The sequence below is a fragment of the Athene noctua genome, chromosome 18 (genome assembly GCF_965140245.1).
Source record: "Athene noctua chromosome 18, bAthNoc1.hap1.1, whole genome shotgun sequence".
Taxonomy (NCBI): Eukaryota; Metazoa; Chordata; class Aves; order Strigiformes; family Strigidae; genus Athene; species Athene noctua.
The window spans coordinates 14,470,078-14,492,003 of NC_134054.1; the positions used below are offsets into that span (position 1 = coordinate 14,470,078).

General features: G+C 70.9%; 3 protein-coding genes across 5 annotated transcripts; all 3 read left to right on the plus strand.

Annotated features, from left to right (window-relative positions):
- The first annotated feature begins 41 nt into the window (after positions 1–41).
- On the plus strand, positions 42–3,804 carry MRPL12 (mitochondrial ribosomal protein L12). Its single transcript, XM_074921831.1, has 4 exons — positions 42–308; positions 431–508; positions 651–785; positions 3,372–3,804. The coding sequence occupies exons 1-4, from the start codon at positions 42–44 to the stop codon at positions 3,486–3,488; spliced, it is 597 nt and encodes a 198-aa protein (XP_074777932.1). The 3' UTR covers positions 3,489–3,804.
- A 238-nt stretch (positions 3,805–4,042) lies between these two features.
- SLC25A10 (solute carrier family 25 member 10) lies at positions 4,043–10,163 on the plus strand. 2 transcript variants are annotated; one of them, XM_074921925.1, is made up of 11 exons: positions 4,043–4,151; positions 6,470–6,589; positions 6,661–6,775; positions 6,856–6,904; positions 7,167–7,208; positions 7,550–7,593; positions 7,880–7,950; positions 8,035–8,135; positions 8,355–8,451; positions 8,530–8,586; positions 9,116–10,163. In XM_074921925.1, exons 1-11 carry the CDS (start codon positions 4,062–4,064, stop codon positions 9,215–9,217), a joined length of 888 nt encoding a protein of 295 aa, XP_074778026.1. In that variant the 5' UTR covers positions 4,043–4,061; the 3' UTR covers positions 9,218–10,163. The 2 variants fall into 2 exon arrangements, with proteins under 2 accessions (XP_074778026.1, XP_074778027.1); XM_074921926.1 differs by having other exon boundaries at positions 8,035–8,127; positions 8,374–8,451.
- A 4,971-nt stretch (positions 10,164–15,134) lies between these two features.
- On the plus strand, positions 15,135–19,345 carry GCGR (glucagon receptor). 2 transcript variants are annotated; one of them, XM_074921771.1, is made up of 14 exons: positions 15,135–15,800; positions 16,382–16,531; positions 16,615–16,717; positions 16,838–16,945; positions 17,051–17,172; positions 17,249–17,355; positions 17,460–17,613; positions 17,676–17,835; positions 17,917–17,977; positions 18,190–18,259; positions 18,367–18,455; positions 18,563–18,701; positions 18,815–18,856; positions 18,940–19,345. In XM_074921771.1, the coding sequence occupies exons 2-14, from the start codon at positions 16,478–16,480 to the stop codon at positions 19,234–19,236; spliced, it is 1,506 nt and encodes a 501-aa protein (XP_074777872.1). In that variant the 5' UTR covers positions 15,135–15,800; positions 16,382–16,477; the 3' UTR covers positions 19,237–19,345. The 2 variants fall into 2 exon arrangements, with proteins under 2 accessions (XP_074777872.1, XP_074777871.1); XM_074921770.1 differs by having other exon boundaries at positions 16,621–16,717.
- The last annotated feature ends 2,581 nt before the right edge of the window (positions 19,346–21,926 follow it).

A 21,926-nucleotide genomic window follows, 5' to 3' on the forward strand; every position in this document is an offset into this window, starting at 1 on the left:
AGCGCGGGGGCCAGAGCGCCGCCGTGTCCTCTGCGGCCGCCATGCTGCCCGCCGCCCGCCTGGCGCTGCCGCTGCCGCCGCGCCTGCCCCGCCGCCCGCCGCCCGCCTGGCGCTGGGCCGCGCCCGGGCCGCCCGCCGCCGCCGGCCTGAGGGCGCTGGGCACGGGCCGCGCCCGGCGCTCGGAGGCGCTGGCCGGGGCGCCGCTGGACACGGCCGCCAAGGAGTACTCGCCCAAGGTGCGGCAGCTGGTGCGGGACATCGCGGGGCTGACGCTGCTGGAGGTGGCCGACCTCAACGCGCTGCTCAAGGTGGGTGGCTCGGCCCGGCCGGCCTTATCTCGGCCCGGCCCGGCCCGGCCTGGCTCGTCTCGGCCCGGCCCGGCCCACGTGCGCCGCCTCACCGGCCGCCGGCGCCGCTGCTCTTCCCGCAGGAGACGCTGAAGATCCCGGACGTGGCGGTGATGCCGACGGCTGCCGCCTCCGTCATGCCCTCCCAGGCGGCTCCGCAGGTACCGGGCTCTCCCGGGGCGGGATCGGGAGCCGGGCCCGGGGGGCTTAGTGTGGCTCTCGGGGGTCCCCGGGCGGGGCGGGGCGGGGAGGAGGGCCCTCGGGCCTGGCCGCGGGTCTTCACCGAGCTCTGGCTGCTTCCAGGAGGAGGAGGCAGAGATCCCGCTCAAGAAGGAGAAAACACATTTCACCGTCCGGCTGACAGAGATGAAAGCCGAGGACAAGGTGAAGCTGATCAAGGAGGTGAAGAACTGCCTGCAGGGAGTGAACCTCGTGCAGGTGAGGAAGGGGCTGCCCGAGGCTCGGGCCGCCCTGAGCCCGGCTGGGTCCCAAAGCACGTTGCAAGCAGCAGCCTCAGTTCTCTGTGGAAAAAGGCACCTTTTGAAGGGTTTCTGTGTTCAGAACAGTCAGCCTGTGCGCGCGTCTCGGGGCGAAGATGCAGGCAGGGGGTAGAGCAGGAGTCAGCTGTGTCTGCCTGGTGTTTTTTAGAGAAGGTTCTGCCGTGTGGCCCACAACTGAGCCCCTGGCAGACGCGGTGAGATGGAGAAGGAGGCTCAGAGCAAAGACCTCAGAGTCCTGCGCGCCAGCCTCAGCTTCTCCAGAGAGCTGCTGAGAGCACTCCTGCAGAGGCGGGAGCAGCCGGGATTCCTCGCTGCAGCTGGCTTTGGCTTGCCTTCCCCTCAGGTTTTATTGCTTTTCCAAGGCCAGTGTTTCTCAGAATTCAGATGAGTTTCTCCGATTCACACATCTTGCAGTCCGTGCTTCCAGTGCCTTGCAGAGCTCTTCTTTTTGTAGGTGATTCCTCCTCTTTCCTCAGAGGAGAAAGGCCTTTCACAGTGTCAGCTCATGCCCTTGAGCTCAGGACAAAGAACCAGCGATGCAGCTGCCACTGTGGAAACATTTAACGTGCTTCAGTTCTCCGCGGGGTGATGCCTTCGTATCTCGGGGATAATAGCAGCACTTGCTGTTTATCCAGTCACAAGGAAGAAGCGTTGAGCACTGTAAAATCTGCTCTTACTTGTAGCCCAGGATATCAGTAGGATTCGCAGAAAATCTCCTGACCCGTTCACGTTGAAATATTGCAAAGCAAAGAGTCTGGTAACGGAGGGGCTGTGGTGGCAGAGATCTGAGTTTCGTTGGCCCCCTGGGGTAATTAACTGACACTGTGTTTATCCGTTATCAGTCTCAAGCAAATGTTGAGGTACCAAAACCCTATAACGGACACGATCCCCGGGTAATTAAGAGCTGCCTGGAGAACGAACTCTAAATCAACTTGGCTTAGCGCGTGGAAGCCATCAAACACGCTGGCGGCCGTTCCGATGCAGAGTCGGGGTTGGTGGATGCAGGTTGTTGTGGGGAAACCTTGTCAGGTGTGACTTAGCCAACGTGGTATTTTGGTTAAAACACACAAACCGAACTGCTGCTGAGGGTTGGCTCTCCCTGCAGAGGCTGTACCCAAGTGTAGCTCGTTGTAAATCTGATTACCACCCACTTGAGGCGTTTTCATCAGATTTGCAGGGAATCTGCTCTCAGCCCGTGGGGCTGTTGGTGATGTGGGAGGAGGCGTTGCTGGCAGCGTCTCAACGTTGGGTGCTGACGTGACCCAGACGGGACAGTCCTGCAGAAACGACTGCTTGAGGAGCCGGGCCCAAGTCCGTCTGTGCCTCTGAAGGCTTGTCCCAAGCCGGCCCAGCAGACACACGTCGTGATTTTTGTCCGGTCCTGGGCTGGCGTTCCCGCACGCTCCGGCCGGGGTTGGGAAGGCGTCGCCCCTGCGCAGCGGCTGTCGCTCTGCGGCTCTGGCTTGGCTCCGGCTCTGCTCCTCCTCCCGCTGGGAGCTCTGAGCAGCTGCTTCCTCCGACCGGGGCTGCTTTAGAACCCAAGTTAAGCATTAGTGAGCAAGGATCTCAAATGAATAACCTTGATTGTGTTGCCTGTCCTCACCTCAGCAAGCCCCAACAGGCTCCTTTCCGGATACTGCCCTGGTCTCTGGTGGGTGAAGGCATGCCTGCCCCGCCTGCCCCTTCTCACCACTACCAAAAAAAAACATTTTCCACCACCATGAATACATCATCACTGCACCCAACGTGAATTAAACCAGCAAAACCTTTCTGCCAGCAGCGGCCGGTCCCCTGGGTGCTGAACACCTGCGGTGCCACACGGCAGAGCTGGCGGCGGCTCCTCGCCGTGGAGCCTCCTGGGCTTCGTTTCTGAGGACCTGAAGAGCTTCATGGCTGCGGTTTGGTGCAGCGGCATCGGGCTGGAGCAGGGGCTTTTCCCCCGGGCTCCCTGCCCTCGCAGCAGCGCCGCAGTGCCGATCATTTTGTATCAGAAGTCTTAAGAACAGCAAGGTTGTGTTGTCAAACAGTCTGTACTGGAACTCTTTTTTTTTTTTGTTTTCTCACCCGGTACAGCGGATTCCTGCACAGCCGTGTACAAACCCCGCGGCAGCCTCTCCTCCCCGCTGGCAGAAATATGTGAACCAAAACATTGGCACTGCCAAAAGCTTGGCCCCAGGCAGGGCGGCAGCTGCCTTGGCAAGTTACTGCCTGGCGGCCCAGCACCTTCTCCACCCGGGGCCGCACCTCTGGGAGCACCGTGCACACGGTGGGAGGAATTGATGGGCAATTCCTCACTGAAAACGGGTTTCCAGGGCTCTAGGGGCTGTGGCATCGCTCGCAGTCGGGTTTAGACGTCGTCTGGCAGGACGTGCTGTAGTTCAAGTGAAAGTCTTGGGTTTTAAGTCCGGCGGGGGAGTTTTTTTCTGGTCTGCTACTGCAGAGGTCAGGCTCAGGCCTTCGGGTCTGTTAATCCGGTTAGCGAAAGGCACTTTACCAGTCTCTTGTACTTTGTCCTTCCCCTCAGGCGAAGAAGCTGGTGGAGTCCCTGCCCCAGGAGATCAAGGCAAACGTCTCCAAGCAGGAAGCCGAGAAGATCAAAGCGGCGCTGGAAGCAGCGGGAGGGACTGTGGTTCTGGAGTAGGCAGCCTCCCCCCCACCTCACCCCACCATCTCCCCACGGATAAACCCGGCAGGGGAGGCGGCGGGGTGGGGAGAGAACGGATTTTTCCAAATGCAAAAACATCCCTTCGAATCGTGCGGCGGCGAAGCGAAAACTCCGCGGGGTTGCACGGGGGCTGCCGCCCGCTTCCGCCGTCGCCATGAACTCTTCGTAAATACACACACGCCCCCCCCCCCTCCCCCGGGAGAGGGGTGGGGAAAAAAAAAAGCTGTTAAAACGGTTCATTTCTAGAAAAAAAAAAAAACAGCGCTCCGTTGTCCCGCGCTGCACCCCCGTCCTCGATTTGCCTTCCTGCTAATTAGTGTTAATTAAGGGATGGGGTTGGAACTGGAGACAGGGGACACCGCGGCAGCTCCGCGGCGCGGGGGGGGCTGCCGCGGTGTCCCCGGTCTCGTCGGGGCGACCCCGGTGTGTGTGTGTCCCCCCCCAAAAAAAAATCCAGCACCGGAGGGGGCGTGGTTTGTGAGGTTGGGAGGCGTGGTTTCTGGGGCGTGGCTTGCGGAGGAGGCGTGGTTTCTCGCCGGAGCGGCGCCGATGGCGGAGCGTCGCGTGTCGCGCTGGTATTTTGGCGGCCTCGCTTCGTGCGGAGCCGCCTGCTGCACCCACCCCCTGGATCTGGTGAAGGTGTGGGGGGGGACACACGACTGGTTTTGGGGTGTGTGGGGAGGGGGTCGTGGATGTGAGGGGGTGGGAAACGGGTGATTGGAGCGGGGGGGGGGGGGGGTGTGTCGGGGAAGTGGTTGTGAGGGGATGGGAGCGACTAAAAGAATGGGGGGGGGGATTTGGAGGGGACGCAGAATAGATGCGGGGGTCTGGGAGGGAGGGGGAATAGGTGCGGGGGGGGGGGGATGGCTGTGAGGGGACAGGAGCGAGTGGGGGGGGCGCTGGTTCTGAGGGAACAGGTTTGGGAAATGGATGTTGGGGGGGGGATATGTCAGTTTTGGGGGGGGGTGAGGTTGTGAGGGGCCGGAGCGCGCAGGGACGCGGCTCTGGGGCTGGGGGGGGGGGGTGACAGGTGGCTGCGGGGTCACGGCAGCGAGGGGACGGGAGCGGGGGGGGTGTCGGGGCTGAAGGGACGTGGCCCCGGCCCAGGGGCAGGTGCAGGGGCGTGAGGGGACGCGGCTCGGGGCTGGGGGTGCGGGGGCAGCGGAGGACACCCTGGCCAGCCCTGCTCGGGCGCCTGCGTGAGGCACGGCGGCGGCTCCAGGGCCGGTGGCCGTTGGACTGGGGCCCACTGGGCTCCGTGTCCTCAGGCCAAGATGTCACCTAGGCGCCGCGGCCGGCCTGGCATCCGCGCTCCCGCACAAAGGGCGCCGCGCGCAGCGCTGCGCTGCCAGCACCCACGGACGGGGCGAGTGCCAGCGCTGCCCCGAGCCCTGCGCGCCGGCCAGGCGGCAACGAGCCCGGCAGCCGGGCAGGCTGCGGAGGGGGAGCGGCAGAGCGAGCCCAGCCAGGGCCCGCCGTGCCCACGGGCGGGACGCGGGACGGGCAGCCCCTTCCCACCCCGTGCCGAGAGGCGAGGACGCGCCGGGCGCAGGCCGGGGAGCGGAACCGTGGCTGGCGGGGGGGTGCCGCTGCCCCGGCGGAGGCGGCTGGCAGCCCGGGGGGGGCTCGCGTAGGGCGCCCTGGCAAGGCGCTGCGAAGGGGAATTAGCCTGGCACAGGCCTCCGGGTCTGCCTCTGTCTCTGAGCCAGGCTGGGGGTGCGACCTCTGGGCTGCGTCCCTGCAGATGCGAAGCCCCGGCGGCTGCGAGCAGCCCGGGCCAGGCGGCTCTTACCGGGGGCTCGCACCTGAGCGCCGAACCGCCCTCGGGCCCGCAGCGGGGGCTGCACCGGGCCGGGGGAGCGCGAGGGGCCTCGGGGTCTGGCGGGGCAGGGCCCAAGGGCGCTTTGCCGCACCTCTGGACCTTGCCCCCTGCGGGAGGCCCGGCCGGCCCGGCCGGAGGCCGCTCCTGCCCCTGCCGCACCCCCTGAGCCGGCGCCGCGGGGCTGCCCACGGCACTGACCGCGGCGCTGGCCGGCTCCTGCCCAGCCAGGACCCTGGCTCTGCCCCGGTCCCTGGGCCCCAGGCTGCCCAGCAGCTCCATCCCCATGTCTGAAATCCGGCCGCTGGGCCCCGAGGCCGGCTCCCTCCCTGCGCCCCCGCTGCCGCCCCGCGCGGGGGCAGAGGCTGTTCCCCGCGTCCCGCTGCGCGTCCCACGCCCTGGCCACGCCGGGGCTTCTGTTGCAGGAGCCGGGCCTGTCCCCAGCCAGCGGCCCTTCGCTCTCTTTAATTTTATCTCCCGGGGCCTTTGACCCACACGTGATCTTCACAGCGTGGGCCCGGGCGGGTGTGCTCGGAACGTGCTCCGGCACCGGCCGACAGGGACGGGGGAGGCGTTGGGCTGCCGCGGGCGGGGAGGGGGGCGGCTGGGAGCGGGGCTGCGGGGTCGCCTGCCTGCTTCTGCCATTCCTGTGGCTGGGGAGGAGGGAACTTCTGCCGGCCTGCCGCCTCGCATGGCCGGGGTGTAGGGCACCAGAAGGTCATGAGTTAACTCACCAGCCCTGTCATGGTTCCACTGAGCAAACCTGCGCTGGTTGCGCTCGCTCAGTCCCTGCCCTGGCATGGCCCAGGGCCTTTCCTGGAGGAACTGGAGCTGCCACTTCATATCGGGGCTGCCGAGGCCACCGAGCTGGGCAGGGACTGTGGGCAGGTGCCTCGGCACTCCCCCTTCTCCCGCCAGCCTCCGCCGCCCTCGCGCCGGGCTGGGCCAGTTTCCAAGCACAGGTTAGGTGCGGGGAGCCGGAGCGATCCCGTCTGCCGCGACGCTCCTGCGCGGGCGCCGAGTTCCCCTGGCGAGCACCCGGAGCCGCTGCCCCGCCTGCTCCGGCGTCTGCCCAGCCCCGGGCACAGGGCTCTGCCGCGCGGGGCCGGTGCCCTGACGCTGCCGCACTCTGCCCCAGGTCCACCTGCAGACGCAGCAGGAGGTGAAGATGCGGATGACGGGGATGGCGATGCACGTGATCCGCAACGACGGCGTCCTGGCGCTCTACAACGGGCTCAGTGCCTCGCTGTGCCGGCAGGTGAGTGCCCGTCCCCGGGGGGGCCAGCGCTCAGCGGGACGCAGAGGCTCATCCTCCCCCCTCTCCTGCAGATGACGTACTCCCTGACTCGCTTTGCCATCTACGAGACCGCGCGGGACCGCCTGGGCCGGGGCAGCCAGGGGCCTCCCCCCTTCTACCAGAAAGTGCTGCTGGGGGCAGTGGGGGGTGAGTGAGGGGAAGGGTCCCTCGGCCGCCGGCCCCTGGGGCTGTTGGAGCCCCTGAGCCCGGCTCTTCTTTGGCCACAGGTTTCACCGGCGGGTTCGTGGGGACCCCGGCAGACCTGGTGAACGTCAGGTCAGTTCTGCCCGCGGCCCGGGGCTGCTGCCGGGGGGGCCGGTGCCCGGCTCCTGACCGGGCGGAGGCACCGGCGCTGTGTGACAGCCCCAGGCCCCGGTGCGGCCCCGCCGGGGGTTGGGGCTGGAGGCAGCTCCATTGTCCCTTTGCAGGCGACTCGGTCCATCTGCTGGGCCTCTACCCCCGCCCCCGGACAGGGACCGGCTTACCCTGGGGTGGCGGGGGCACTGGCCCACCCTCACCCCCGTGCTCTCCCTTGCAGGATGCAGAACGACATGAAGCAGCCGCCTGCCCTGCGGCGCAAGTGAGTGGGGGCCGGGGCCCTGGGGGGGCCGGGGCAGTGGGATGGGGGGGTCCAGGGGGCTCTGGGGCTCCTGGGCCCGGGGCAGCAGGATGGGGGGAGCTGGGGCAGTGGGGTGGGGGGCCGGGGGGTTCCAGGGCTCCCAGGGTCAGGGCAGCAGGACGGGGGGGCCGGGGCTCCCGGGGGGGTCCAGGGCAGCAGGACGGGGTGAGCGGGGGCTCCCGTGGCCGCGGGGGGGCAGCACCTCACCGGCGGCTCAGCGCTGTGTCCGGGGTGGCGGGGCCCTGCCCGCTCGGGGTGCGGGGACCCTCGGACCCTGACACCTTCCCCTCCGGCCCTTGCAGCTATTCCCACGCCCTGGACGGCATGTACCGCGTCCTGCGGGAAGGTGAGGCCGTGCTGCGGCTGAGCGCACCGGGGGTGTCCGGGAAGCCGTGGGGGCCCCCCGGGAGCTCCGTCTGCGACCTGCGGCGGGGGCTCGCTCAGCCGGGCCGGGGGGAGCCGCGGTCCGGGCCGCTGCCCGTACACCAGTGGGAGAGAGAAACCTGCCGGGAGCCACTGTGAAACCATGCCGGGGTGTCCGGGGCACCGGCCCGGCAGGGAGGCTGCCGCCGCGGGGAGGGAGCGTGAGTGATGTCCCAGGATTGTGCTGATCCCAACCCGTCTGTCCGCAGAGGGCTTGAAGAAACTCTTCTCGGGGGCTACGATGGCCTCTAGCCGAGGGGCCCTGGTCACCGTTGGGCAGGTAGGACAGCTCTGCTGGGCCCTCAGTGCCCGGGGCAGGGCAGGGGAGGGGGGGACGCGTCACTAATACACCGTGTCTCCACAGCTCTCCTGTTACGACCAGTCCAAGCAGCTGGTTCTCGCGACGGGGTTGCTGTCGGACAACATCTTCACTCACTTCCTGGCCAGCTTCATTGCTGTGAGCGGGGCTGGGTGTGGGGAGGCAGCACTGGGCCTGGGTTTGCCCGCGGCCGGGCTCAGGACCCCGGGCTGGGGCTGCCGGAGCTGCCTCCGGGGACCCTGACGCAGCAGGGCCGGGCACGGAGGCTCCTGTGGGGCTCCCGGTGTGGGGTTGGACCCGGGCTGGGCCCTGGGTCTCGCCCTTGACCGTGGCAGCTGCCGGCGCCCGGGTCTCCTCCCGCTGACCCCCCCGCCTCCCCCCCAGGGCGGATGCGCCACATTCCTGTGCCAGCCCCTGGACGTGCTCAAGACCCGCCTCATGAACTCCCAGGGCGAGTACCGGGTGAGCGGCCCGTCCTGTCCCCTTCGCGCCGCGGCCTCCGTCTCCCCCGGCGCCTCATCTCTCTCCCTCTCATGCCAGGGTGTTACCCACTGTGCCGTGGAAACTGCCAAGCTCGGCCCCCTCGCCTTCTACAAGGTACCCGGGGATGGGGGCGCGGGCTGGGGGGAGCAGAGGTTAAAGGCCCAGCACCGCTGTGGGGCAGGAGCCGCCCAGGCTCTGGCTGCCGTGTGCCGGGTCCCGGCGTGTTGCCAGCCTCGGCCTCCCCTGGGCGCCGCGGCAGCTGCCCCGTGCCCGCCCTGGCTCCCCGGCCAGGTGCGGGCAGCCGTGCTCCGGCAATCACCGGTCAGCCCTCGGGCCCGACGTGCCCAGGCTTGGTGTGGTCGCCCCGTGTTCCGCCTCAGGAGGGGCGTCACGCTGCCGGTCGGACCCTTTCCCTGCCCCACAGCCCGTCTGCTCATCCCCCGGCAGCGCCCAGCCCCGCTCTGCGCTGTGGATCTGAGCCGGGCTTTGCTGAGCTTCGCCCTGCGTGGTGGTGGCGCGGCGCTGGCTGGGGCAGTGGGGCTGGAGGCGGCACCGAGCGCCCTGCGTGGCCGTGGCTGCGCTGCCGCCCCGGGGCACCCTGGCCCTGACCCCCGCTCTCCCCGTTCTCACTGTCCCCTTCCAGGGTTTCGTTCCTGCTGCCGTCCGGCTGGTTCCTCACACCATCCTCACCTTTGTCTTCCTGGAGCAGCTGCGCAAATATTTTGGGATCAAAGTCACCACCTGAGTAGGAGGGACAGGACCCTGCCTCGCCCCAGGGGGGTGAGCATGTGGGTCAGCGCTGAGCTCCCAGAGCCCCTGGCTGGGGCCAGCGCCGCTCCCCCGGCCCCTCGTCCCCGCTCCCGTGCCACGCCAGCGCCTGGGGGCAGCTGGTCCCAGAGTCCCCTCTCCTGTCCCACCCCTCTTCTCAGCATCTCTGTTACCTCGGGAATACTCCTGGGCCTCGCGTCCCCTCTGCACTGGTGGGTTTGGGGGTTTCTTTCAGTCTCCCCACTGTACCTCCGGCCACGAGCTCTGTCCTTGTCCCCCTCCGCCCCATCCCTTGCGGGAGCAGGGCTGCGCCGGCCCGGGGAGGATGGGGACTCCAGTCACAGGGCCACCGGGGCTGGGGGGGCCAGTGGCCACGCTGCAGCGGGGCCTGTGCTGGGGGCGGCGGGGTGGGCTCGCTCCCAGCCTCTGCCACAAGCAGCAAGGGGGGGTCACAGGCGTCGTGCAGCGAGGCCCCGTCCTCCCTCCGTGCCTCTGGCCCCTCCCGCTCCCCCGCTGACCCCTCAGCCCCCCGGCCTCCCCCTCTGCCCCCCCCAACACCCCCCGCTTCTGCTCAGCCAAAACTCGCCAGCGCCCGCCGGCCGCTGGGCTCTTCAGGGATTGTGCCTCGTACCAATGACAGGGCCGGGAGCCCGCGGGGCCCCCCCACACCCGGCCCCCGGGGGGAGCGTCCGTGCAGCCCCGCTCTGCGGCCTCCCCCGGCCCCTCGGCCGGAGCAGACCCCAGCCCCGCCTGCGCCCCGCTGCCTCCCGGCCCCCCCTCGCCCCACGCTGCCCCGCGGGTGGGGGCTGCAGCCCCAGCCCCCCGCCGACTGCGCCCCCCGCGCCCGGCGGCCCCGAGGGATCAAAGGGCTGGAGCAGCTGTGACTTCACGATGTCTAATAAACGGTGGAACAAGCGCGGGGCCTGGCGTCCTGCTGGGGTGGGGGGTGCTGCGCCCCCCGCTCCGGCTGGAGCTGAGCTCCCCGGGAGCAGCGGGGGGGGGACAGTGAGGCTCGTCCCCATCGGTGCTGACGGGGGGTCTTCACCCCACCCTGTGCCCCCCGGCCGGCCCCGGGGAAGGCGTGTGCCCGCACCCCCCAGCCCCGCGCAGGGGGCGCTGCGGGCGGCCCGGGCCGGGACACCGATGGGCTCCGGCGGGCGGAGCAGCGCCAGGCCGGGGCGCGGAGCTGAAAGCTCGTCACCTTAACGAGGCCTCACGATGCTGCCCGGCCCCGCCGGCCCCGCCGCTGCCTCCCCGCGCCCGCGGCCGAGCTGAGCCCGCTGCCTCGCCGCGGGCTGCCGGGCCTCCCCCGCCGCGGGGGGGGCCCTGGGCTGGCTCCAGGGGGGCAGCGGCGAGTCCGACGCCCCCCTCGGGCGCTGGCGGGGCCCCCGCAGGCCCCAGCGGGTGCCGGGCGGAGCGGGACCGCGGCTGGGGGCACCGGGGAGCCCCGCGCTGCACCCGGCGGGGGCTGCACCGGCCCCCTCGGAGCCGCGGGCACCCCCGTCCGTGTCCCCCGGGGGCCGGTGCAGCCGCTCCGCCCGCCCCCTCCGAGCCGGTGCCCGGGAGCGGGCCGGGGACCGGCGGCGAGGACCAGCGCCGACCCCCCCCCCCCCCCCGCCGCCGCCGCAGCTCCCGGGCGCGGCCGCCGGTGATGCGGCGCCGGGCGGGGCGAGGGGCACCGGGCTGCCCCCTCCCCGTGCCGGCGGGAGGAGCGGGGCGGCGGGACGCGGCTCCTCGCCCGCGGTCCCTCCCCCCGCCCCGGTCCCTCCCCCCGAGTCGCCACAGCCGCCGCCGCCGCGGCTCCGGCAAAAGTTTTCGCCGGAGCGGCCGAGCGCGCCGGTCCCGGTCCCGGTCCCGGTCCTCGCCGGCAGCGAGATGCGCCCGGGAGCCGCCCGGAGCCCAGCCCCGACAGGTACGGGGAAAGGGGCGGGAGGAGGGAGCGGAGCGCCCATCCCCGCGCTCTCGGGGCTCCCGGCCGGCGGGTCCCGCGGTGTGGATGCGGGCTCGGGTGGCGGCTGCGCGCCCCGGGAGCCCCGGGAGCCCGGAGCAGCAGCTCCCGGAGCCGTCCCGGTGCTGGGCGCCGGCTCCGGTGGGGCTGAGCCCCGCGGGGGGTGTCCTGGGCCGGGCTGTGCCCGCTCCCCGCCGCGGGCGAGTGACAGCTCCGCGCTCGGGCGCACCGGGAGCATCTCCCGGAGCGGCCCCTGGCCGGGGGGTGCCCGCCGGGTCTCCCTGCGCGGGCGCGTTCTGCCCGAGGGACGGAAGCGGGGGCCGCTCTTCCACCCCCCCAGCGCTCCCCGGGTGTCGCGGGGGCCGGTGGCGAGTGCCCTTTGTGACTGTCCCGAGCTGGGCTGTGTCAACACGCCGGCGGTAAACGGTTTTGTTTAACCAGGACGCGCTGGGACTGTGACCTTGCGCATCTCCCAAACAGCTGCCGAGAGCGGCTCGGCCCCGCCGAGCGCCCCCGAACCCCCACGCCGAGCCCCCCGCTCGCCCCTGTGGTTTCCTCGGCTTTGTCTGCATCGGCAGGAAAATGCAGGGCCCGCAGCACCCCCCTGGCCGTGGCGGTGCCGCCCCGGCCGCCAGCTCCTGTCCCCCCGGCACTCCACACGCTGCGCTGCGGATTTTTCTATGTTCTGATGCCTGGGGAGGGGGAAAGAGAAAAGGCTGAGCGGAGAAAAGGCAAAACGTGGATTAAAAATAGATAATGAAAAAACACGAGCGCCAGCCCCGATCAGCAGCACAGGGCTGAGAGCGGCTGGCAAGCACCTGGCACCTCGCTGGGCCAGGCGGGACGGCTGCTCCGCCCTGTCCCCCCCCCGTGTGTCCCCGTTACATCCTGCCCGGCCCTGCGACCCCCCCGGCCAGAGCCCCCGGCCCTGCCTGCCCCCGCCCAGGGGCTCCGGGGCTGTGGGCTGGCTGTGCCCGGGTGCCACGGGCCCCTGGGGACGGGGAGGGACCCCGCCAGACCCAGCTGCCACGAGCCGTGTCACCCGCAGACCCGCAGCTCATCACCGGGAAGTCGCCCCCGGCTCCGCGGTGACCACCGTGGTCATTCGTGACACGAGCTGGCCCGGTGAGGCGGGTGCTGAGCTCCCAGGGCCAGCGTGTGGCTGCGCTGACCTTTCCCCAGCCCTGGGCCTCCCCCGTGACACGCCAACCGCACGTGTCGCGCCGTGCCTCCCATGCCATCCTCCTGGTGTTCAGGGGTTTTGTGCAATGTGATGAACAAGAAAAACCCGTTTCCCCGAGCCGGGACCAAGGCGCCGGGTGGCTCAGCATCCCCTCGCAGAGCCTGGCCGTGCCCGCAGCCCGCGTGCCCTCTCTGGTGCTGGGCGGCTGTGGCGGGTGCCCCAACGTCCCTTTTGGTGGCGGGGCAGCCCTGGAGGTGACACGAAGGGCGTTTGTCCTGACGGCGCAGGGGCGAGCGCCCTTCGTTTGCACCCTGTGGTGCTGTTGAAAACGCTGTCAGGGTCGGTTTAGGTTTTCTCGGTCCAAAGCGAGACGGAAGCCGGCGCTGTCGGCTCTCGCCGTGCCCATGGCTCCGTGTTCCCCCTCGCGTGGGGCCGTGCCCACGAGCTGCGGCCCTGCGGTGCGGGGGCTGCGCCAGCCCGTTCAGCTGCTCCTTCGTGGGGCAGGACCGGAGTGGCGGTGGGTGGCGGGTGGGGGGCCGGCAGCACCCCCGGGCTCGGGGCCAGGACACAGGCGCAGGGTGACGGGGCACGGGGACGGCCAGACCTGCCGGGCCTCCCGGTCCTGCCCGCCGCGGTCCTGGGCGAAAAGCGTCGCAGCATCCGCAGTGCCAGGCTCGCGCTGGCATCGCGTCAGCCCTGGCCCTGCACCGTCCCCTCCCCTGCCAAGTGCCGAGCCCCCGCCGCGCTGGCTCGCAGCTCCCAGCTCCAAGCCAAGCCGGCCGTGGCAAGCGCCGCGCTCCGCGCTGGGGCTGATCCCCGCGTCTGGGGCCCCCGCTGCCCCCGCCGAGGCCCTGCTCCCGCCCGAGGGGTCGGGGCTGCAGTGGGAAGCGGGGGGGGCCGGCCAGCCCCCCTGGCGCTTGCGCGGGGCTGTGGCCGTGGCCGGTGCTCCCAGGTCACGTTGCAGAAGCCCACGAGTGTCCCCGCGGAGCTTCCCAGCCGCTGGGCCACGTGCGGCTCCGCGCAGCGGTCCCGGGTGTGGAGCCCGTTCCCTCGCACGTGGCAGCCGGAGCCGGGCGCTGGCGGGGGGGCCAGGGCAGCAAAATCCCGAGGGAAACCACCCTGGGTGGGAGGAGGAGAGAGCGTCTCTCCCCCGGGCAGGAGTGGGTGCTCAGCCGGCGGGGCGGGGGTCCGCACTGGCACAGAGCTGCCGCAGAGCCGGGCGGGGGCTGCTCACCCACGACGGGGGGGTGAAGGCTTTTCCCTGCCGTTCCCTGTGGTTTGGGGCGATGCTGCAGCGGCCCAGCAGCCCCAGTATGGGTCTCGCCCCATGCCCCCCCCCAGGCTGCGTGCCCTGGCTCCCCCCCGCCTGCCAGCCACCCCCAGGACTGGTGGATGCCAAACCACGAGCTGCAGGGCCGGGGGCCACGGGGAAGCTGCTCGGGGGGGAGAGGGGGCCCTCACTTTGCCCCCGCCGCTGCGAGGTTCGGCACCGCTGGCTCAGGGAGGGCTCAACGCCCGAACACAGGCGCCAGCAGCCGCCCTGCTCCCCCCACCCCACGGTGGTGCCTGTCTGACACCCCCAGCGGTGACACCTTCCCCGCGTGGGCGCAGCTGTCCCAGGGATGGTTCCTCTGTCCCCTTCTCCTGCCACGGGCGCTCGATCTCCCACAGCCTCCCCTTGGTGGCTGCGGCCGCCGAGCGGTGCCGGGTGTTTGCAGCCCGTCCCCCGCCGGGGTCAGCGGCCGCAGAGCCGTGACACGGGGACACGGTGCGTTGCCCAACACCGGCGTGGGGCAAAAGTCCCCTGTGTGCCCACTGTGGCACCCCACGGCCCCGGGAGCTGCGCCCGCGCACAGGCTGGGCACCCTCCGTGACTCAGTGGGGCAGGGGGTCCCCCAAAGCCTGGTCCTGCCTGGGCGTGAGGTGCCCCCGAGAGCTGGCCGGGCCCCGCGGGGTGAGGGGAGGTGGTGCTGTGGGGTCGGGTCCCTCCCGGGGTGCTGCCACCGGGTGAGAGGGACTCCTGGCGCCGGCGGCCGTGGCACATCCAGCCATCAGCCCCCACCGCACCGAGCGCTGCCGGCACCTCCTGGCAAGGGGCTGGGTGCTGCCGGTGGCCTGAGCCACGCAGGGCCACTGCTCCTTCCCTGCCGCCGCCCATCTGCGCCGAACCAGGGACAGCCGGCCCAGGGCTACCCCTGCAGGCCCACGTGCCGGCTAGAAATAGCCCGCGCGTCCACGAGCGCGCCGTGGGGCGGCCGAGCTGCCCACCGCGGGGAGCGGGGGCCCAGCACGGCGCTGCGGCTGCGCGGCCCCGCGGGCGGCTGGGGCAAAGGGCCTGGGCAGGGCCCCGCCGCGGAGGGGGAGCCCCGTGCCAGCACCCCTCACCCAGTGCAGTCTGCCCAGCTTGGCTGCGGCCGGGCCCGGGGCAGCGGCTGCCAGCCCGGGGCGAGTCTAGGGCAGAGGCCTCCCTGCCGCTAAATCCCATCGCAGGCAGCTAAAAATAGAGACACCTCTGCCCCACAGCTGCTCCCCGGCTGCACCGAGGGGCTGGCAGAGAGCTCGTGCTGCCCCGCGGTGCCTGGGGGGAGCGTGTCCCCCGGGATGGGGGTGCTCGGGCTGGGGGCGGGGCACTGGGGGGTTCCCGCAGGGCCGGGCCATGGCAGGCGGCGGGATGGGGCAGGTGGGGCTGCTGGGGTCGGGCTGGTGGGGGACAGGGACAGGGACAGGGATGCTGTCAGGGTAACAAGGGCAGGGACAGGGATACTGGCGGGGTGACGAGGACAGGGACAGGGATGCTGGCGTGGGCAGGTGGCCGGTGGGCGCCCACCGAGGGTCCCTGTTCCCAGAGGCCACCCAGTGACGACTGTCCCCGGAGACGGTTCCTTCTGTCCCGGGACTGTCTAAATAAGGCGCGCGCCGGCAGGTCCAGCTCCCCGAGCCGCATCTGGAGCCCCACAGGCTGATTAATGAGCTTCTCAGGCAGCCACTTGCGACATGGCGAGTGGGTCTGCACGGAGCAAACGTGACTTTCCCAGGGATAAAAATAGGCGTGGGATGAGCGGCGAGCCCTGGGAGCGGTGGCGGATCGGGGAGCGCAGCGCTGGGGCCGGTGCCTGGGGGGGCGATGCCGTGGTGTCTGCAGTGGCACCGGCACCACTCTCTGTCCCGTCTCCCCCCTTGCCGGGCTGCCCCCAGAGCTGGAGGAGCTGGAATCCCGCTCAGGAGCCCCATAACCAGCTTAGGGGGATGGAGGGAATTACGGCGCCTCGTGAGCCGGGCTTTGTGCGGGAGCTGCCGGGCGCCGTCTCGGGGGCGGCACCGTGTCACTGGCCTGCGCTGGGGGCGATGGAGCCACAGCGGCGTGGCCGGGCTCAGCTGGTCCCGCGGTCACGGCCGCCCCACCAGCCGGGGATCCCCGCGGGTTAACGGGTAATGGGCAACCGACCGTCCCCGGGGTGCTGCCGCGGCTCCCCGCTCACCTCCGCCCCGGGTGGGCGCTGCCGTCAGGGGGCCGGGGTGCCCCGAGGGGCCGTCCAGGGCCTGACCCCCTCCTCCACTGGGAGCGGAGCTCAAATCGGTTCTGGCGGGGAGGCAGCCCCCCCGCCCCGAGGAGATGCTCATGCCTGAGGGGGGGTCCCGGCTGCTGCCGGCTCTCGGGGCTCAGCGCCGACGCGCAGCTGGGCACCAGCACCCTGTGGGGGGGCCCGGGGCTGTGTGCGGGGGGGCGGGAGGCAGCGCGGCCTCGGGGAGGTGCGAGGGTCCGTCTGGCGCCGGGGGGGGGTGTCCCGGCGTGGCTGCGTCCCTGCCAGGCAGGGGCTGGGGGCTTTGGGCCGGCGGGCAGAGGGGAGCCGTGGCCGCAGTTCTGGAGCCGTCCTGGGCAGGGACCGGCTGGGACGCAGCGGCTCTGCAGCCTCGCAGGAGAGCGGGGCCAGCTCTGCGCCGGGGCGAGCTCCCCTCCTGCCCCCGCGCGTGTCCCCACTCGTGTCCCCGTGACCCGGGGTCTCGTGCAGGGTTGCCCACGCGCCAGGGCCGAGGAGCCACCCAGGGCCGGTAGGAAGCCGGGCGCCCCGCGCTGCTCCCCATGCGGCTCGCGGCCCGGCGGAGGGATGGCCCAGCCGCGGCTCCTCAGCCTCCTCCTGCTGCTGCTGCTCTGCTGCCAGGTAAGGACGGGCCGTCCCGGAGCCGGGGTCACTGCCGGGGTGGCCCCGCGGCGAGGCCGTGGGTGACGGACGCTCCCCGCTGCCCCCAGGGCCCCTCTGCCCAGATCACAGATTTCGTCTTCGAGAACTGGAAGGCGTACAGCGAGGAGTGTCACCGCAACATGAGCCGCCTGCCCGCACCCACAGGTGAGCCCCGGTGTGGGGTCCCAGCGCCACGGGGACCGGGGAGAGGGGCCGGCGTGGGGCCCAGCGCCGGCTCCCTGCGCGGGGAGGCCGAGGGTGCCGCCACGTCCCGTCCCTCCGCAGAGCTGGTCTGTAACCGCACCTTCGACAAGTTCTCCTGCTGGCCCGACACGCTGCCCAACAGCACGGCCAGCGTCCCCTGCCCCTGGTTCCTGCCCTGGTACCAGAAAGGTAACGGCTGCGGGGGGGTTGTGTGCGCGTGTGCTGCGTGTGTGCACACGCGTGTGTGCACGTGCTGCTCCAGCGGGTCCCACCCCAGCCCCTCTCCCCTCGCAGTGAAGCACAGACACGTCTTCAAGACCTGCGGGCCGGACGGGCAGTGGGTGACAGGCCCCCGGGGACAGTCCCTGCGCGACGCTACGCAGTGTGAGCTCGACGCCGAGGACCTGGAGGCGCAGGTGGGCAGAGCTGGGGGCAGCTGGGGCGGAGCGCCCTGCCCCTGCCCGCCCCTGCCCTCACTTGCTCCCTCTCCAGGAAAAATTTGCCAAGACCTACGGCAGCTTCAAGGTGATGTACACCGTGGGCTACTCCGTGTCACTGTGCGCGCTGCTCCTCGCCCTGGCCCTGCTGCTGGGCTTCAGGTAGGGCCGTGGGCACGGCGGCTCGGCTGGGGGGCGGCCGGGGGCAGGCGGGGGCCGTGCCGGGGGCCAGCGCGGGCACTGACGGCGGCTCCTTGCCTCGGCAGCAAGCTGCACTGCATGAGGAACTACATCCACATGAACCTCTTCGCCTCCTTCATGCTGAAGGGCGTCTCCGTGCTGGTCATCGACGCTCTGCTCAAGACCCACTACAGCGACAAGATCGACGGCTACAACGTGCACATCTGGCTGAGCGACGAGGTGAGGCGCGGGCCGGCGGGGGGGGCGCGGGCGGCGCGGCAGCCCCTGACCCCTCCCCGCAGGCGGCCGCGGGCTGCCGGGCGGCCACGGTCTTCATGCAGTACGGCATCGTGGCCAACTACTGCTGGCTGCTGGTGGAGGGCATCTACCTGCACAACCTTCTGGTCGTGGCCGTCTTCTCCGAGAGGAGCTACTTCACCCTCTACCTGTGCATCGGCTGGGGTGAGTGCGGGCGGGGGGGTCCCCGTCCCCCCGTGCCCCAGCCCTGTCCCCCGCCCCACCTCACCTGCTCCCCCCCTGCAGGGGCGCCCATGTTGTTCCTCATTCCCTGGGTCGTCGTGAAGTTCCTCTACGAAAACATCCAGTGAGTACCAGCCCCTGCAGCGGGCACGCGCGCAGGCAGGTGCGTGTGGGACAGGCCGGGGGACGGTGGGGACGGTGTGATGGCCCTGGAGAGGCTCCACGCCGTCACCCCGTGCGAGGAGCAGGGTGTGGGGCTGTGGCGCTCGCTCGGCTCGGGCTGCCGATGCCGTGCCGGGCTCCAGCAGCCTCCCGGCGGGTCCCTGCCCTCCCCAGGTGCTGGACCACCAACAACAACATGGGCTTCTGGTGGATCCTTCGCTTCCCCGTGTTCCTGGCCATCCTGGTGAGTCCTGAGCTGCTGCCAGAGGGGCTGCCCTGGGCAGGGGACAGAGCTGCCTGGCCCTGCCTGCCCCCGCCCCGCCCCTCAGGGCTCACCCCACTCTGTTGCAGATCAACTTCTTCATCTTCATCCGCATCATCCAGATCCTCGTCTCCAAGCTCCGCGCGCACCAAATGCGTTACACGGACTACAAGTTCAGGTGGGGGGTGGGCACGGCCGTGGCCCCGCGGTGCTCACGCTGGTGCCCACCCTGTGACCCCCCAGCCTCGTCCCCACTGACGGCCCCCCCCCCCTCCGCCCCCCCAGGCTGGCCAAGTCCACGCTGACGCTGATCCCGCTGCTGGGCATTCACGAAGTGATCTTCGCCTTCGTCACGGACGAGCACGCCCAGGGCACCCTGCGCTACGTCAAGCTCTTCTTCGACCTCTTCCTGAGCTCCTTCCAGGTGAGCCCCGTGCGGGGCCGCCCCCCCCCCAGGGGAGCCTCCGTCTCGGGAGGAACCAGGCCAGGGTCTGGGTCTGGCCACGCGCCCCTCACGCCTCCCCTCCCTCTGCCCAGGGGATGCTGGTGGCCATTCTCTACTGCTTTGTCAACAAGGAGGTGAGAGGGACGGCGCGGGGCCGGGCAGCCGGGGCGGCTGCGGTGACCGGGCACGGGGCCGCGCTGACGGCAGCTGCCCGCAGGTACAGGCAGAGCTGCTGAAGAGGTGGCAGCGCTGGAAGCTGGGGAAGGACCTGGCGGAGGAGTACAAACACACCTACAGCCACGCGCCCAGCGCCCGCAACGGCGCCGGCGGCGCCTGCGAGAAGCACCAGCTGGTGAGCGGCTGCGCCAACGGGCTGGGCCGCGGCCCCGCTGCCACGCGCCCCGGCCCCCGCTACCTCGAGAGGACCGGCCACGGCCCCGCCGAGCACCTCGCCCTGGGGGACCGGCACCTCTGCTACGAGTTCCCCGAGACCACGGCCGAGAGCCACTTCTGAGCCCGCGGCCGGAGCGGGAGCGCTGTGCCGGCCCCGCTGCCGTGGGACGAGCTGGCCGGGGCAGCCCCCCGCTCCCCCCCGGCCCCCTCGGGTGCTGTGCAGGCGGCAGGGGACGATGGGGGTGGCTGTGGGTGAGCGGGACCTGGACCTTGGTGGGGAGGGGACCTGTGGGGGCAATCTGTGTGTGGGGTGGGGGGGGTGGGGGGGGGGTTCGTCCTCTGGTGCTGCCCTCGTGCGCCTTCGAGACCCTTTGCGCAGTGCTGTAATTTATCTGTCCTAATTGTAAATAGGTGTAGGCCCGTGCGGGCTGCAGGGCCAGCTCTGCCTGCGTGTCTCTGTCCGGGTGTGGGGACAGGGGACACTGTGACAGCCACAGACAGGGAGCCCCTCTGCCTGCCCCCCTGCCCGCCCGCAGCCCCACGCAGGTGAGCGAGGCAGACGTGAGGCAGCAGCCGCTTGCAGCGCTGCCGGCCGGGGCTGCAGCTCCCCACCAGCACGCGCTCGCCTCTGGCTGCTAATCGGCTCTGTCCTCTCGCTGCCAGGAGCCCTTAATTAAATCATTTGGCTCTGCCCGCCAGCACCGCCGCTCTCCTGGGAGCCGGCCCAGGCCACGGGCTGGGCAGCAGCCGCCGGCAGCGCCGAGCACGGTGAGCGGCACCGGGGGGTGCCAGCCGTGTCCCCCCCGGGCCGGCAGCCGGGGCTGGCCGTGGTGGGGATGCAGGGCGGGCAGCCGGCACCCTAAGAGGCTTGTGCCACGCACGTGAGTGCTAAACCCGGATGCCACGGCTCTGGGCACCACAATCGCCTGGTGCGCCGGGATCAGGTGGCTGCACCGCCGGCCAGGGGCAGCCCCCGGCCGTGACCCCCGGCCGCCCGCGGGCCCCAGCAGATGACAGTTCCCAGCTGTCCGGGCCCCACGCGCAGCCCGGCGCAGGGGACGTGATGAGCGGGCGAGCGCTTGGAGCCGTGCCCCGGCAGCCGCTGGCAGCCCCACGCAGTAAACAGCAGCGCCGGGCGGTGGCTGCCCCCCCGCCGGCCAAGTCCCCCGTCCCAGCATCACCCGCACGGCCGCGGCCCTCGCCCACGCCGGGCGGCACGAGGGGCGGCGGGAGCCACGCTGTCTGCCCGGGGGGCGGCGGTGGCACCGGGAGGGCACGTCCCCAGCGCCGGCCCCGGCTGCGCAGCGCTGGGCTCCCGCCGGCAGCGCCGGGCCCAGCACGCAGGAATTTTCCTGTTTACAATTTGCCGTCGGGACCCGGGGGCCGGGGGCCGGTGGGGGGCAGGCAGCGGGGACGGGGGGCGGAGGGGTCCGGGCCGTGGGGACGGGGACGGGGTCAGACCCTGCCCAGCGCCGCGGTGCCGGAGCCAGGGCAGCCCCCGCAGAGCCGCTGGCCCCGAGGCCGCTGCCGTCACTGCGGCCTCCTGACGTGGTAACGAGCCTAATTGAGGCAAATTGCTGGAGCACGAAGCGGTTTCGGGGAAGGTAAATATGGTCATGGCGCAGCGGCGCTGGGCCCTGCGCCTGTTGCTCCAGCGTTACCATGGCAACACCCCATTGTGGTCCCCTGTGACACCCCACCGGGACAGGTTGGCCCCACAGGGCACAGGGACCCCGTGACACGCTGCTGGGGAGGGGGTGACGTGCAGCACCGGGGCTCCGCGTCCACCGCACCGGGACCGGGACCCTGCGGAGACCCTGAGCCAGACCCTGTGACAGCGCCCGGCGTCCCCCGGGGCCACGGGGCAGCATCGTCCGCTTGTGCCGCAGTGCTGAGCCCCCCGCCCCAGGGACCCTGCCGGGGCCTGGCACCGCCCGCAGCCGGTGTCACCCCCATGTGCGCCCTGACGGCGCCCCGGGGGGCACAGCCCGCACCCCCACAGCCCCGGGGCGCAGCTCAGGCCGCACAACCTGCACAGCACACGCGTGTACACACACACACACGGGGGTCAGAGGCCAGGCTCGGCCGCAGGGCGAGTCCCTGGCTCTGGGGCTGAACCCTCGGCACGGAACGGGGCCGGAGCAGTAAGTGGCCACTGGCCACGCGACCCGGCCTGCTCGGGCAGCGACACCCCCGCGGCTGCGGCGCCTCGCAGGAATAGTCCCACTTTATCAAGGGAACCGAGCACCACAAATTGGTGTTCTAAGTAGATTCTGCCGGCTGCCGTCCCCTCTTCTCACCGCTTAATTCAATGATACAACACATACCTCCCTTCCTCCCACCGTTTAATCTAATGATAAGCACCATATCCCAGTCGCAGGGAAAATAAACACTTGCCGAGTTCAATTTTTATAGGTAAACAGCCTGATTTCTCTGGCCTGCGGCCTCACGCCCTTGCAGGGGCACCCCCCCACCACCTGACTTCCACACTTCTCCTGTGCTGCCTCACCCCTGTGGTTTGTTATTAGTCTTTATAAAAATCGCCTGTTTATAGAATGATTTTTGTATGACACTTCATTAGAGCCGGAGCGAGCGCTTTGCCTCCAGCTTTACAGAGCCCAAGCCAAGAGCAAAACAAGGCGGAGGCCGCCAGGGCTGGGCTGCAGGACCCCGGGACGTGCCCCCGGGCGCTGGCGCACACACGCCGCCCGGGCCCGCTCCCCTCACCCGCTCCCTCCCTCGGCGCCCCGAGGTGCGGGGGGTCCCCAAAGCGCCGTCACCTCCAGGGCTGCCCGGCCGCGGGGCCCAGCA

What these genes read in the sequence shown, in the direction of transcription:
- MRPL12 (XM_074921831.1), top strand. Translation starts at nt 42, where the DNA reads ATGCTGCCCGCCGCCCGCCTGGCGCTGCCGCTGCCGCCGCGCCTGCCC. An exon ending in CCTCCCAGGCGGCTCCGCAG is followed by an intron (nt 509 to 650) that starts GTACCGGGCTCT and finishes GGCTGCTTCCAG; the next exon opens with GAGGAGGAGGCAGAGATCCC. An exon ending in AGGGAGTGAACCTCGTGCAG is followed by an intron (nt 786 to 3,371) that starts GTGAGGAAGGGG and finishes CCTTCCCCTCAG; the next exon opens with GCGAAGAAGCTGGTGGAGTC.
- SLC25A10 (XM_074921925.1), top strand. Translation starts at nt 4,062, where the DNA reads ATGGCGGAGCGTCGCGTGTCGCGCTGGTATTTTGGCGGCCTCGCTTCG. An exon ending in GTGCCTCGCTGTGCCGGCAG is followed by an intron (nt 6,590 to 6,660) that starts GTGAGTGCCCGT and finishes CCTCTCCTGCAG; the next exon opens with ATGACGTACTCCCTGACTCG. An exon ending in CCGCCTGCCCTGCGGCGCAA is followed by an intron (nt 7,209 to 7,549) that starts GTGAGTGGGGGC and finishes CGGCCCTTGCAG; the next exon opens with CTATTCCCACGCCCTGGACG.
- GCGR (XM_074921771.1), top strand. Translation starts at nt 16,478, where the DNA reads ATGGCCCAGCCGCGGCTCCTCAGCCTCCTCCTGCTGCTGCTGCTCTGC. An exon ending in GCCCTGCTGCTGGGCTTCAG is followed by an intron (nt 17,356 to 17,459) that starts GTAGGGCCGTGG and finishes TTGCCTCGGCAG; the next exon opens with CAAGCTGCACTGCATGAGGA. An exon ending in ACTGCTTTGTCAACAAGGAG is followed by an intron (nt 18,857 to 18,939) that starts GTGAGAGGGACG and finishes AGCTGCCCGCAG; the next exon opens with GTACAGGCAGAGCTGCTGAA.